Genomic DNA, 13,589 nt, shown 5'->3' with positions numbered 1-13,589 from the left:
AGTCAGCCCCATACCCGCGGTCGCCCCGCGCCCTCTAGCGGCGACCTGAGGAGCGGCCGCCATCTTGCCGCCGCCTGACGCCCGCCTGACGCCCGCCCGAGCAGCCGGCCCGGCCCCGCCCTCCCGCTCGCCATTGGCCAGTTCAAGTCCCGCGGCGGGTGATTCAAACGGCCCTCGCCACCCTTTTTGTTGGCTGGGCGACCATGGCGGCGCCTTCTCCTCCGCAGCTCCCGGCCAGCCGCAGGTCCGAGCCCACCTACCGAGGTAAGGCAGCCTCGAGGGGCTGAAGCGTCCTCCGCTGCCGGCGGCGCGGGGTGAGGCCGTGGGTGGGTAGCGGAGGAGCCGGTCGCTCTCCTCGGGAAGCGGGAGAGGAGGGCACCGCCTGAGGTGGGGTTTTGGCGGCAGCGCCCGCCGCCGTGGCCTTGGACCGGTGCGAGCGGGTCGATGAGGCTTCATAGCCCCCAGGGCAGGGCTGGGGCCGGTTCTCCCCACAACGACCCCCCCCTGCGCCCTCGGTCCTCACCCCAGGCAGGGCTTCTGGAGAGAAAGCCTTAGAAAGCGCATCCTCTTGAAACACGCAAATGCTGCCATCTAAGACCTGCACCCTCTCCGTTTATCACTTTCTGCCCCGTTTGGCTTCTGCAAGGTAAACGAACCGCATCGCTTGGCTGTCTGGAGCCGGCGAGAGCCGAGTGACCGGAGCAGAAGGTGCGGGGGAAGCTGCGGGATGCTCGCTGCTGGGCAGGCAGACCTCTGGTGTACCCCTCTTCAGAAGCAGGTGGTGGTCTACGCTGCCCCTCCGGCTTCCTTCGGCTTGGGCTTGGAAAGCTGTGCTAAAAAAGCACTATATCCTAAGCGAAATGCAGTATTGCCCCAAGCCTAAGTCTGCATCAGTTCTGCTGGCTGTGGGTTCAGGCTTTGGTGGGTCAGTGCGTGAGAGAGAACTGACCTTTTTCAGCTCTCCTATAGGACTAGGAGGAGGTTCTGAGGGTAATTACCCCATTCTGTGGGATGATAACTTTCTACTGTGCAACCAAGTGCCTGCTTCTTTTCAGAATTGACATTCAGGTCCTCAAAGGGAATAATATTCTAGCAATTTCTACTATCTGAACTTCAGTAATACAGGAGTATCTCACCATTGAGGGGACATGTTGACTGACCTTGCAAAGATTTCTGAAGCGTGAATCATGAACAGTGGGCAAGACAAAATATGAAAGATAAGGAACAGGTGCAAACAGATTCAAAAGGGGGCTCATGCCTGCCTAGGAGGGGCAGAACTTGGGTTTCATGTGTGAGGTCATTGAAGACTTCCACTGTTGAATGAGCCTGTCTATGATGGTGGATAGTACAATGCCATGAGTTCCTGAACACCATAAAGGGATTGTTCTTCTGAGTCAAAGATAATGACTTAACTCCTTGTTCTCACAACCCACTGCACGTGAAACAATTGTAAGACTTGGAGCCTGACAGTGTGGATGCTTGAGCTTGCTTTGGGTTGCAGGACCATCTTAACCCAGCTGCTGCCAGCAAGCAAAGATCACTAGCTCCCTATGGGAATAAGGAAAGGTCTCTGAAAAATACATGGTCCTATGAAGGACATAACTCTCTGGTGTGCAGTCAAGCAGCAAAAACATGGGAAGTAGTATCCTGTTCTGGGATTGACTTTTCTGTATTAATGCAGTGACAGCTGGGTTAAGACCTTAGGATCATTTTCTGCTGTTATTAGCACTCCCATTGGTCCAACATTTGCGCCAAAGCCCAGCTGACAACAGAAGAGAAGCGAATGATTTCACAGATGGTCAGTTGGGTTTATGTGCACGGTGTTTTTTCATGAGTGCTATACTCATCTCGCTACTGTCACAAGTGAAAAGTTGGTGCTCGCTGAACCAATATTAAGTATGTGAAATACTGGGCAGGCATCTAGAAGGTAAAAGGAGGAGCCCGATTTCTTCAGATCACAGAGTTGTGTTTTTTTAGCTTAATGCAGCAAGACAGCCATCTTGTATAGCTGTGAAATCACATTCAACTCCCCCTTCAATATACCCTTTCTTAGGAAATTAAAAACTGTATAAGACACAAGATGTGAATATTAAAGATGTTCTTAATCCACAGTGTCTGTTTTATAATGTTTTGATGCTTTTCTAATTGCGCTTCATTTTTTCAAAGCGACAGAGTTTGTCTGGCATTACTATTTCAACTGAAAATGTAGTAAGTCTGATTTTTATTTTTTTTCAAACCCATTAGAACAAAGGCGACAAAAAGTTGAAGAATATCTATCAAGAAAAAAGACCTTTTCTGGCGTGCCCATTCAAGAAAACGAGGGATTGATCAGGTAGTATTTCTGCAATGGTTTACATTCCTTTAGAAAGGTCCATGGTTGGTAGGAAAGACATAAATAGCAGTTCTGGAAGAGAACCCCAACTGAAACGTGAGACCATGCAACGAGGCTGGTGACCACATGGATTTCCTAAAGTCCTTTTATTGTGAGCAAGTACTGAAAGTTTTTGTTACACAAATATACAACAGATGCAATTCATGAAGTGTGTTATCTATTCCCCTAGAGACCATGACAGGACAGGATAGCTTCATGGCAGAGCTCTCATTTCAAATGTTGCTTAGCTGTTTGCCTCTATAACCTTCCTTCTGTAAATAACTTTTTTTTCCCCTCTTTGTACTCAGGCTATGTTGCATGTGTTCACCATCCACTTGATCTAGCTTCATCGTATTTTTATAGGTACTACTTCACTATTTTCTGCTAAATCCAGCTTGTGTGATGGCCAGCAGGTAGACATGATGTTCTGTAAGCAAAATGTGGGCACCTATCACCAATTAGTAGTTCTTTTTATTGACTTCTTCCTGCTGTTGTCTCAAGTCTGGACAATTTAGTGTAAGACCTTCCAATAAGCAACAAAAGTTTCTCTAGAGAAGACAGTGGTGCAAAGGAGCACAGAGGCTCTAACATTAGTTCATGGTGTAGCTTTGTCGCTTATTTTAATGATTTTGCACATGGTAAATTTCAGTCTGAAATTTGGCCCTGTCTAAATGGGAAGTCTTGCTTACCATTTTGTATACTCATGGTGGCATAGTCCCATGTTTAACAGCACACAACTACTTGGTAGTGCAAATCTAACTGAACAACAACCTTTGAATACAAAATATGCATAAATGACAAGGATAAGTGTAATCTGTCAAAGACTTGGCTCTGTGTAGAGGGAAAAGGCAAGTGCTTTCATGTTGTAGGAGGTTATGTTGTGTTAGAAAGCCAGCACCAACTACTTCCATTGTAGCAATACTCTTAATTTAGCATTTGATCTACTTCACTTTTCCTACTGTAACTGAAAACAAAAACTGTTTTCAGTTTTTCTCCAACTATTAAATTCCAGGGCTTTTCATAGTCTTCAATTAACTCATTGTTTAGAGCCATCATGTATGTGGGTATGACTAATGCTTTATTTTGCAGACACTTCCCTATTGTGAAGCTATAGCTGTTCCACACTGACTGCCTGAAAGGAGGTTGTAGCCAGTTGGATGTCAGTTTCTTTTTCCAAGGAACAAGTGATAGGATGAGAGGAAATGGTCTCAAGTTGTGCCAGGGAAGGTTTAGATTGGATGTTAGGAAAAACTTCTTTTTCGGGCAACGCAATACAAGAGCGATATCGAGGTTCTGGAGTGGGTGCAGAGGAAGGTAATGAAGCTGGTGAAGGGCCTGGAGAATAAATCATATGAGGAACGATTGAGGGAGCTGGGACTGTTTAGTTTGAGGAAGAGGAGACTGAGGGGTGACCTCATCACTCACTACAACTATTTGAAAGGACACTGTAGAGAGGTTGGTGTTTGTCTCTTCTCACAAGCAATTAGCGATAGAACAAGAGCGAATGGATTCAAGCTGCAATAGGGTAGGTTTAGACTGGACATTAGGAAAAAATTCTTCACAGAAAGACTGGTCAGACACTGGAACAGGCTGCGCAGGGAGGTGGTTGACTTACCATGCTTGGATGAGTTTAAGAGTCATTAGATGTGGTGTTGGGGGATATCATGTAGGGAAGAACTTTGTAGAGGAGGGTAGATGGTTGGACTTGATGATCCCAAGGGTCTTTTCCAACCTAGATGATTATGATTTGCTGAAAGGGTTGTCAAGCACTGGAACAGGCTGCCCAGGGAAGCTGCCATCCCTGGAGGTATTTAAAAGATGTGTAGATGTGGTGCTTAGGGACGTTTTTTCAGTGGTGGACTTGGCAGTGTTAGATTGACGGTTGATGATCTTAAAGGGCTTTTTTGATGTGAATGGTTCTATGATTCTATGACTTCTGATCAGTTCTCTTAACATCTACTCTCTATCATAGGTGGTACAGAGGTGATAGCATGATGCAGACTGCTTTCTCCAGCATTTCAAAATCACTAATTATTGTTATTTTCACTAGTGTACCTTCATTTTCAACTCGGCTAGCTTCCAGAAGATCATCTGATGGAAAAATACGGGTTGCTAACTGAAATGTTAATTTTCAGTTACAGGCCATAATGCCATGTTTCGTACAACGAATCATGAAGCACTTGAGGAAGAATTTTGATTTGTAACTTTAAACTGAGATGTTTATCTTCTGAGCTGTCAATATATTTTCATAGTTGCTAGGAGACAATACTGGTCTTGATGGTTTGCTCACTGGTTAGTCTGATGCCAGCTCTGGTGCCTGACTGCAGGGTTTGGAACCCGTCCATGTGGTAGGAACTACGTATCCTTGTTTAGACTCGCCTCAAATGTCCTGACCTCTGATGATTACAGTAGTTGAGCTTCAGCTCCTTGTGCTGCTCCTTCTTCCCCCTCAACTGCAGCATTTAGAAACTTCACCTTCTGTAGCAGATGCGTCAGGCCAGACAGACTGGTGCACATCCTTAAACATCAAACATGGCACTTGCAGTAAATAGGGCCTGTTCTCTTTTCTACCCTAATAATAGCCAGCTCTTTATTGTGCAAGAAGGGATGTTTTGCAGCCTGGGCCCTGATCAGTGGTTGTTCAGCCATTTACTTATTCTGGAGGAAGAATAAAGGCCAAACAGAAAGGCTTCAGCCTGCAGACTGCCACCTGGACCATGTAAACTTACACTAAAAATACATTCCTTTGTTATGTTGCAAGGATGATTTAAGATGTCGTTTTTATTTTGTTTTATAAACAGTAGCAGAACTAGGAGAGCAACTACCACTAAACTGCAAGACAAAATACAGCTCTCAACATCTCCAAAGCCAGAAATGGTAGGTTTCTGACTGATAACCAAATACTGATGGTTCTCTGTTTCTGTGACTACAACATTCCACTCACTTCAATTGTATTAAATTATATGACTTCCGGAGTATGAGAAGTTTGCCAGTGCAGTGATGTAGTACGTTAAAACTTTATTTCACTTATTCAGTGGCTGCATATTATAAGCTTCTTGGAGATCTGTCACCCAAACCACTAACAAAACTGTTGAATGTTTGTGGTTTTTCATTTGTGATGCTGGTAAATCTAATGTAATCAGAAATAGATGCCAATACCTAATCAGAGTTCAAGGGAATGTTTTCCCTAAATAATTTTGTGTCACTTTTCCAGAATTAAGATGCACATAATTGTGCTCCTTAGAAATAGCAAAATACAGGTTCTTCTCCAGACTCTTTCTCAGGGAAAGGTGAGGGGGAAAAAAAAACTAGACAGAAAACCTATGTTCATGTTAGATGGTTTTGAGTTTTGGTTCTGAAAGGTTTGAGAGAACTGGGATTATTTGAGAAGGAAAGCAAAAACCTTAAAACTTAAAAAATGGGTGTTAAAGGGAAAAATTCCAACAGTGAGAACAAAGGGGTTTTTTAGAAATGACCTGAAGGGAGATATTTTGGTCTGTGTTAATGTCTTGTCTTATTTTAAATTTGTTTTAAACTACATAGCTTCCTGAAATAACAGCCCTTGTACTCAAGCTCTGTTTATTAGCTGGGTTAAATCTAACTTCTAAGCCTGAATAAGAGACCAAAAAGTGGGATACAGTGCTGTTTTCTTACTGTTCAAGGGCATCTTCCTTAAAGGGGAAGAATATCTGCTTCTGCAGACTCCCATGTGTCATTCACATATTTTTTTTTTTTCCTGCCTTTGAATCTTTCACTCTTCCAGAACTACTGCCTGGATAATGCTGAACTAGTTGTTGCAGAGCATCTTCTTTGGAGGAAAAGATTAGGTCCCACTTTTCATGGCCTCTGGGCTAGGGTTATACAGAGAACATATGGCTAAGAGTTTCAGGCCGCAGTAAGGCCATAAAAAAACTCACATGTAGGATACTGTAATTAAGAATAGACAACTTATTAGTAAGAAAATTCTTCTTCTGATAATATATCCTAATGCCCTAATTAAAGGCTTTACTCACTACCTTGTGTTAGTAGGCTACCCACATTAAGTGGAAGAATGGTGCTGCCATTAAGCGATATACAAAACTGAGGTACGCAAACTGAGATACTGCTTTTGACTATATACATGGTAAAGTCTCTACTTTATGGCTTTCTTTAGAAGGTGACTTCTGGAAGTTAAAAGCCAGTGGTTGCTTTAGGAGAGTGTATATATACTACTTCTGTAGATAATTTTTAAAGTGGCATTTACTATTAATCAACTTTAGTCCTGTAAATGAGTGAAAGTCTTTCTTTGGTGCTGCATGCTAATCGTTTCCAATGTACTTCTAACATCTCCATGGACATGCTTTTGATTTCAGGAAAATAAAGAGAATACTAATAAACGATCATGGGACCAATCCAGCGGAACCTCAGAAAAAAATGTTATTTTAAACTCTTCCACAGTCACACTGACAAGTTCCATATCAGGCACAAACTATAATCCTGAAGATCATTCTTGCAAGGATGAAGTCACTGAAGTAAAATCTCAGCACATGTCACTTACCAAGTCCTTCATGCAAATAAAAAGCATAAAAGAGAAGCAATTGATTGCAGAAAAAGAAAATTCACGTATCAGCCTACCAAAGAAACCAGTGCTTGGTACATATCGTGGCAAAGTTATCCAATCCAAGATAAACTCCTTCCGAAAAGCACCAAGAAATGAGGGGGAAAAGAGTTCTTTGACGGACAAGAAGCTTCTCCCTTCTGCCATCAAACCAGCAGCAAGGTCTGCGTCCACAAGCACAGTGCTGAAGACCGTCAAAGGCACAAACAACCCTAATTCTGTAAAACCAAACGGTGCCCTCCCATTGCAGAGCAAACCGTCTGATAAAGCTGCTATTAACTCACAGTCCAGCATGAAGAAATGGCAACTGGCATCTGCTGTGGTGCCAAAGAAAGCAGCAGGCCAAAAAATGATGGGTGGAAGAGGGTTGCAGCCACCCAAGGCTGCTTCTAACAATTCTGATCGCAGAGCGCTAGGAGGGAAGAAATGTGAAGATGCGAGATCCAAAGCTCCAGCAAAACCAATTCCTGTTTTACCTGCTACAAAGTTGGGATGGGAGTCTAGAACTAACAGCACCAGAAAATCTATTCTGCCAAGAGAGTCAGCACTAGAGAGAAGGTAACTGAATTACTCACTGTTATAGCTTGATCTTGGGAGGTATTTAGACCTTCTTTCCAATAATATTTTTTTGGATCTATTTCTTGCTGTAGATGCACTGAAAAATAAGTGAACTTGAGTACCCAAGGGGCAGCAGAGTAAAACTGTAGCCTTAATGCTGAAAAATCAGGATTCAGACTAACTGCAGCAGCTCTTCAGGCTTACAGCTTGTCCTGTGTGTTTGTAAATTTAAAATGTATATTGCTTAAGCTCCCTTTCTTTTTAGGCTAAGTGTTGTGACAGCCTTAAGCATGACAGATAATCCTGTAAGAAAACTTGCATGTGCATGCCACTACTTTAAAAAAAAAAAGTGATGCAGGATGTATATAGAAGTGAGCATGTTTATGGACTGAAGGAGAGCACTTGTCAATGACACTTCTCAGCTTGGTGAATGCAGCTTTGTATGATGGGGTAAAGATTCATAATCTAAAAGTTATTTAGTATCCTTTGTAGAACTCCTTGTAGAAAGTCACATTTACTAAAAACTTGATTTTTTTTAATTTTTTTTTTGTTTACCCTCCCTTGTCAGTCAGTGTAAAAAAAATAATAAAACATCTGTCCCTTTGGCTAATATTCTTCCATGCAGAGCTCGCCTGGATGAATGGAGGGCATCTAGAGGAAAAGTGATGAGGAGACCTCCTATATCTGTGCTTCTAGGACCCCAGTCTAAAAGCAAAGAACAAGAATTCTCTTCCGCTGATTCCTTAGAGGACGTATTAAACAGCCAAAAGGTCAAAAGCACTCTTGCAGAATGTCTGCAATTAATCGAACAGGTACTCAGTCCCTTGCCTACCGAGTTCTAATCGTACAGGTCCCTACAACATGCAAATCCTATGGGCGTGCTGGACCTGTGAATCAGATGCAGGGGACTAACTGCTCCCCAAGTAAAGCAATATCAGAGCTTTTTGCTGACACCTGAAGCAGCTTAAGTTCTCACTTATTGAAGCACCCAGTAAGATTAAGCAATGATCATAACATAATGAGGTAGAAAAGCTATAATGTAATGAGTAGCTATGAAGTAATTAATCTAAAACAAGTCTGCATTTGCAGAAACTTGCCTGGTCTTCTGAAAAAGTCTCTTTTAAGTAGTTCTGAAGATGTCTATGCATTCTACTATCCCTTCTACTTACAACACTGTATAAATAATTCTCATTTGGAAGAAGAGGTGAACAACAATTCTGCCCAAGTTCATAGTTCAGTCTTGGAAATACTTGCCATTGTCAACTTTCAGGGTTTCTCTCCCAAGAAAGGAAAAAAAAATACTTGCTTTCTAGTTCAAAACCAGCTAAAATACAGCATCTCAATGTTCACTGCATTTAAATCTCTGCTCTTGTGTTGACTCTAGGGATGCCGAGGCGATGAAGCACATGCTATGCTGGAAGACCTGACACTGACCACTCCTGGGGCTAAAAAGCTGGCAAAATACTGGATCTGCTGTATGCGTCTTAAACAGAAGGGGCCTCTTGAAAAGCTTATTGCTGTATATGAGGAGGCCATTTTGGCAGGAGCAATGGTGAGCAACTGGTCTTTAAGTTTGAGATTAACAAAGATAAAGGCATGAAAGTATGGTACATAAAATGCAACTACTTCTGATTTTAATAAATCCTTTTATAGTAGGAGAGCCATGTGATTTACTTGAACATTAAAAATTTGATTTGGTTTGCTTTGTAACCACTGCAGAAGGTTTGTACTTTCAAAAAGAAAATGTTAGGACCGTTAAAATACCATATGATGTTCTGCCTAGAAGAAATTAAGGACTTCTTGTATCACTAGAAAGCCAAAACAGAACTTAATTTCACATTTATTGATGGACTTAATTCTTGTGATTTAATAGCAGCAAGATTTCAGGGCATCAAATCCAGCCTTAATGCACCAAATACAGGATTCACTTGTGTTCTGACTTGTGTCTGAACAGCATTAAATAATGGGTTTATAGTATGAACATCACGTGGTCTGTACCACTTTCCCTGTAACTGTTATACAAAATAAGATGAAACGATGATCAATTTTGGAATTGTTTTTCTAAAATGATACAACTTTTTTCCAGCCTAAAGATGAACTCCGACACACACTAATAAATGCTGTGAAAAATACTGAAAGCTCTCTTAAGTCTGAGGATGGTAAGTCTTGAGTGCTCTATTCTAGTTAAATATCTAGCTTGACAGGCAACACAAACTAACCATTTAAACAATTTGTGCCTATATTAAATCCTATTTCATGGAAACTTCTCTGTGATCATTTTGTACTTGATTGTCTTTGAAAGCAGCCTTGACTAAGCAATCCTTTTAGTTCTGGGCATGTTAAAATGAGTAGTGGAGATGCTTTCATATTCAGGCTTTCTACTTAAACTCTATCAAAACAATGTTGTCCAGCTATTTTAGCTTAATAACCAAAGAGTAAATAAATACATTCTTGTGAGCTAAAAAAAACACTGCCTCTGACACAAACTCCTTTACTAGCAGATACATGGTTGTGTTATGGCAGAGTGTTAATTAAAGGTGGTAAATATTCTAAGTTTTTGGAAGCAAAGTAATCCTGTACATTCCTCTCCAATATAACATAACCTGACAAGTATTTAATGCCAGAAACTGACTGAATTACTTGTTCAAAGCTGCTGTACTTGGGAAGGAAGAGAATGACTTCTCAGGGTGTACTTAGCCTGAGTTTTCAAGTTGCAGGTTCTTGCAGGTGACTAAAATTATTAGCTACTTAAACTGTTGTGGCTCAGGCTCAGTACATACTTAACTTTCATCCTTGTGTAAACCCTTAAGATTTCAGAGCTTTCTCTAAAACATTAAATTCTCTGTAGTTGTAAGTAATCACAGCTGTACTTTCTTCAATGTTTCAGTTTTAGGGGAAACGGTTACAGAAACTCATTTAAATGAGGTAGTGGAAGTCAGCAAGGAACCAAATTCATCTGTAGAGCAGGTTCAGGTGACCTTCAAGGATCTTGGCTCTGATGGTGACCAAGAAGCAGAAAGTGATGACAAGAAAGCAGAGATTAGCAGCGAAGTGATCAAAAAAGAAGAAATGGATTTAGACTTTAAACTAAGAGAAGAGATCTTGCCAAAAAAGTCTAAAAAGCGCAAGACTAAAGAACATACAAAGAAGAGAGGAAAAAGTGAAACAGAACAGCAAAATGAGGATGAGGTAAAAGATATAGCCCAAGCAGTTAATTCTCCTGAGAAGGAGAATGACACATCCCATTTGATATGCAATCCATCTACCACACCATACGTGGAAAGGTAAGATTACTTCAGGTAACTATGGAAAGTTTGTGGTGTTTGGGGCAACAATATTGTTTGTGTCCTCCTGAAACAGGGAGGTGCTGCGTTTGTGAACACCCAGTTAAAAAGCTCTCAAGAACTTAGTTTTTTAGGATTGTTTCTTCTTCCTTCAGAAGGAAGACTTTTAATTCTTCTATTTACTCAAACTGTTTTGCTTTTTGAATGCCTCACTCCAGAGTACTCAAACCTCTTTGTGGCAGAGACATAAATTCCAGGTTTAGGATCCTCTCCCACAGCCCACATGGCAGTAGCACTTCTACACCAAGCTAGGTAAAGAGAAAGTAGGTGTCTCCAGTCCTCCCCTTTTCAAACGTACATGTGTGCCATATAACACAGAACTGAACAAGATGTAACTGTCCTGTAAGGATTATCTTAATTGTACCTAAAGGCAAAAAAAAAAAAGGGTAGTAACCTCAAGACAAAACAGGTAACACTTAAATTCTTTCTTGCCACAAAGTTTCTCCTAAGATAGCAGGCTTAAGAAAGTTGTGCTCAGCTTTGGCAATTGATGAAGCTGGACTCATGGTAGCTGTCTGCATATCCCTCATAGAAGTTTCACCCCAGTGGAATGGTGGGGAAATCTTCCTTTGGAAAATCTTATCAGAAAATTTGCCAGATAAGTATTTTTCCCAAGAAGAGTGTTGCACATCTGATTTTAACTGTATGAATGGGAAAGGGCTTATTTCCTGTTTCCTTTGGTTATGGGAATAGGAAAGAGAATTATGACTTGCTGTTTCTGCTAGATGCTACAAAGGTAACTTGTATGACAGTGTGCCTATGTTTAGTGATATTTTTTTTTGTCTCTTTTCCTAAGTGTGAAGATGCAGCATGAGGCAAATGACTCCAGTGCTAAACACCTGAAAATTGTGACCCCTTTGCGATATTCTCAACGCATTCGGGAGAAGCTGTGCAAGCTGTCAGATACTGTTAAAGATCAGGATCCGTGTGAACAGGATCCATTTGAACAGCTGGGAGAATGTGAATCAAAAGCCACTGCATTTATCCACAAAGAGAGCAATGGGCTCAAAGAAACAAGTGCTGAAGTAGAAGAGTAAAAAGTAGCAGGGATGTTACATGGGGGTTAAAGGTTGGATCCTTTTTAAGGAGAGTTGGAGGGGCGTTTGTTTATAGCAGCTTTCAGAGAGGAACTATCTAGAACTTATGTGGAAGGCTTAAGATGAAATTTCACTGCCTGAGTCACTAAACTTTTGAATTTATAAGTTTCTGCCTTGTTAAAATGTTGGTAAATCTGGTCTGGTTTAGTACTTATAAACATCAGTGTCTTCATTTTAAATGCTTCATTAAATATTGAATTAAGGACTAGGTTTAACACTTCATAGAACAGCTTGATTGTAGTATATTGCAATATCTACTCTTTTCCTGCAGCAATTTCTATATATTCTTTTGAATTACACAATCTAACTTGTAGTTAAAGGGAAAAAACATAATATAGGTGTTCCAATGGGGCGATGTCTACTACAGAAACATCTAGTTTTTAAAACTGACACCAGCTAGAAGCTGTACACTAATTTTAAACTGTATCCGTTTTTGGCAGTATTTCAACAAAACTGAGTTTAATTTCTTCAGTTGCTGGGATCTCCCTTACAATGAGATCTGATACACTAATTACTATATGACTGTTCTGATGTTGGTTTGCTGTAGTCTGTAATATGGTAGACTTATTAAACTAATCAACTGAGTTGTATTTGTTCTTTCTTTATGAGCTTTAGGCTGGGAATGAATTGTAGAACATGGCTATAGGCCTGGAACTGGAATTCTGGAAGTGAATTGTTGGTGCAGAACACCGAAATTTTTCACATTCAGCAGAAGCTGAATGTTTCTAGATCTTCAGTATGCAGAGTTTACATGAACTGTGACTTAAAATGTTAGCTAAGTATTCAGATTTCACTGTTAAACAGAAGTTGGTCCTTATGGCTAGCCACAACCTTCTCTTTGCAGACAGGACATGCCCTTCGCACCTAAGAAGATGTATTTAACAAGTAACCAACCAAGTAACTTTTACGTGTGCTATTGCACTATGTTTTCTTCAAACAACCCTCCTGCTCGCTGATGAGCATGTCTAAGCATCCATGGATGGTTATTCTACAAGGAGTAACCCAGAATCAAACATGTCTCAGAACACAGTTCTCTGTTGGGGGGGTTTAACTCTGCTGCATCTTGTGGAATATCTGTTATGCTGGTTCTCTGCACAGGGGCTATGTGGAGTCAGGCTCAGGGTGATTTCATTGTATCTTTTTTTCACCTGGAAATGCTTTTTCCAGCATGGAAACCCAAGACGGAAGTCATTCTGCCAACAGAGCTGCCCAAGACTTGCATACTTTGCAAGCAGCTTTAGCTGGTTTTCTCTGGCTTGAGGCCATTCCCTTACATCTCGTAGTCAGCACTTAACACGTCCTTACTTACTGGTTACATTTCTATAGATAAAACACCAGGTTAAAGTACAAGGCTTCACTGATTTCACTCGCTAGGGCCCAGGCACAAATTAGTCCCTCCCTACAGTCAGGTAACCGATTGTGAAATCTTTCACAGAGATTTCTGCAACGTGGAGTCTGAAGAGACTCTGGACGTATTAACAGGCCTCCTCCTGAGGTGTTATGGTTAATAAATACCGGTGTTCTGAGGAACAAACGCCTCAGAGGCTCCATGGCCTACCGCGCCGCTATGGCTGCCAGCGGCGCTGCCTCAGAGACCGGGCGGGACCGGGGGAGCGGGCGGG

At 41.4% G+C, this 13,589-nt stretch overlaps 1 protein-coding gene across 1 annotated transcript; it reads left to right on the top strand.

Annotated features, from left to right (window-relative positions):
- The first annotated feature begins 142 nt into the window (after positions 1-142).
- Positions 143-12,552, top strand: CKAP2 (cytoskeleton associated protein 2). Its single transcript, XM_014965711.1, has 9 exons — positions 143-264; positions 2,245-2,332; positions 5,173-5,248; positions 6,724-7,526; positions 8,152-8,338; positions 8,911-9,078; positions 9,613-9,685; positions 10,414-10,810; positions 11,667-12,552. Exons 1-9 carry the CDS (start codon positions 204-206, stop codon positions 11,905-11,907), a joined length of 2,094 nt encoding a protein of 697 aa, XP_014821197.1. The 5' UTR covers positions 143-203; the 3' UTR covers positions 11,908-12,552.
- Positions 12,553-13,589: the final 1,037 nt, after the last annotated feature.

Source organism: Calidris pugnax, unplaced genomic scaffold, assembly GCF_001431845.1.
Source record: "Calidris pugnax isolate Ruff unplaced genomic scaffold, ASM143184v1 scaffold20, whole genome shotgun sequence".
Classification (NCBI taxonomy): Eukaryota; Metazoa; Chordata; class Aves; order Charadriiformes; family Scolopacidae; genus Calidris; species Calidris pugnax.
Note: the sequence above shows the minus strand (reverse complement) of the source record. Positions and strands in the feature narration are given on the sequence as shown.

What these genes read in the sequence shown, in the direction of transcription:
- CKAP2 (XM_014965711.1), top strand. Translation starts at nt 204, where the DNA reads ATGGCGGCGCCTTCTCCTCCGCAGCTCCCGGCCAGCCGCAGGTCCGAG. An exon ending in GTCCGAGCCCACCTACCGAG is followed by an intron (nt 265 to 2,244) that starts GTAAGGCAGCCT and finishes CAAACCCATTAG; the next exon opens with AACAAAGGCGACAAAAAGTT. An exon ending in GAGTCAGCACTAGAGAGAAG is followed by an intron (nt 7,527 to 8,151) that starts GTAACTGAATTA and finishes TCTTCCATGCAG; the next exon opens with AGCTCGCCTGGATGAATGGA.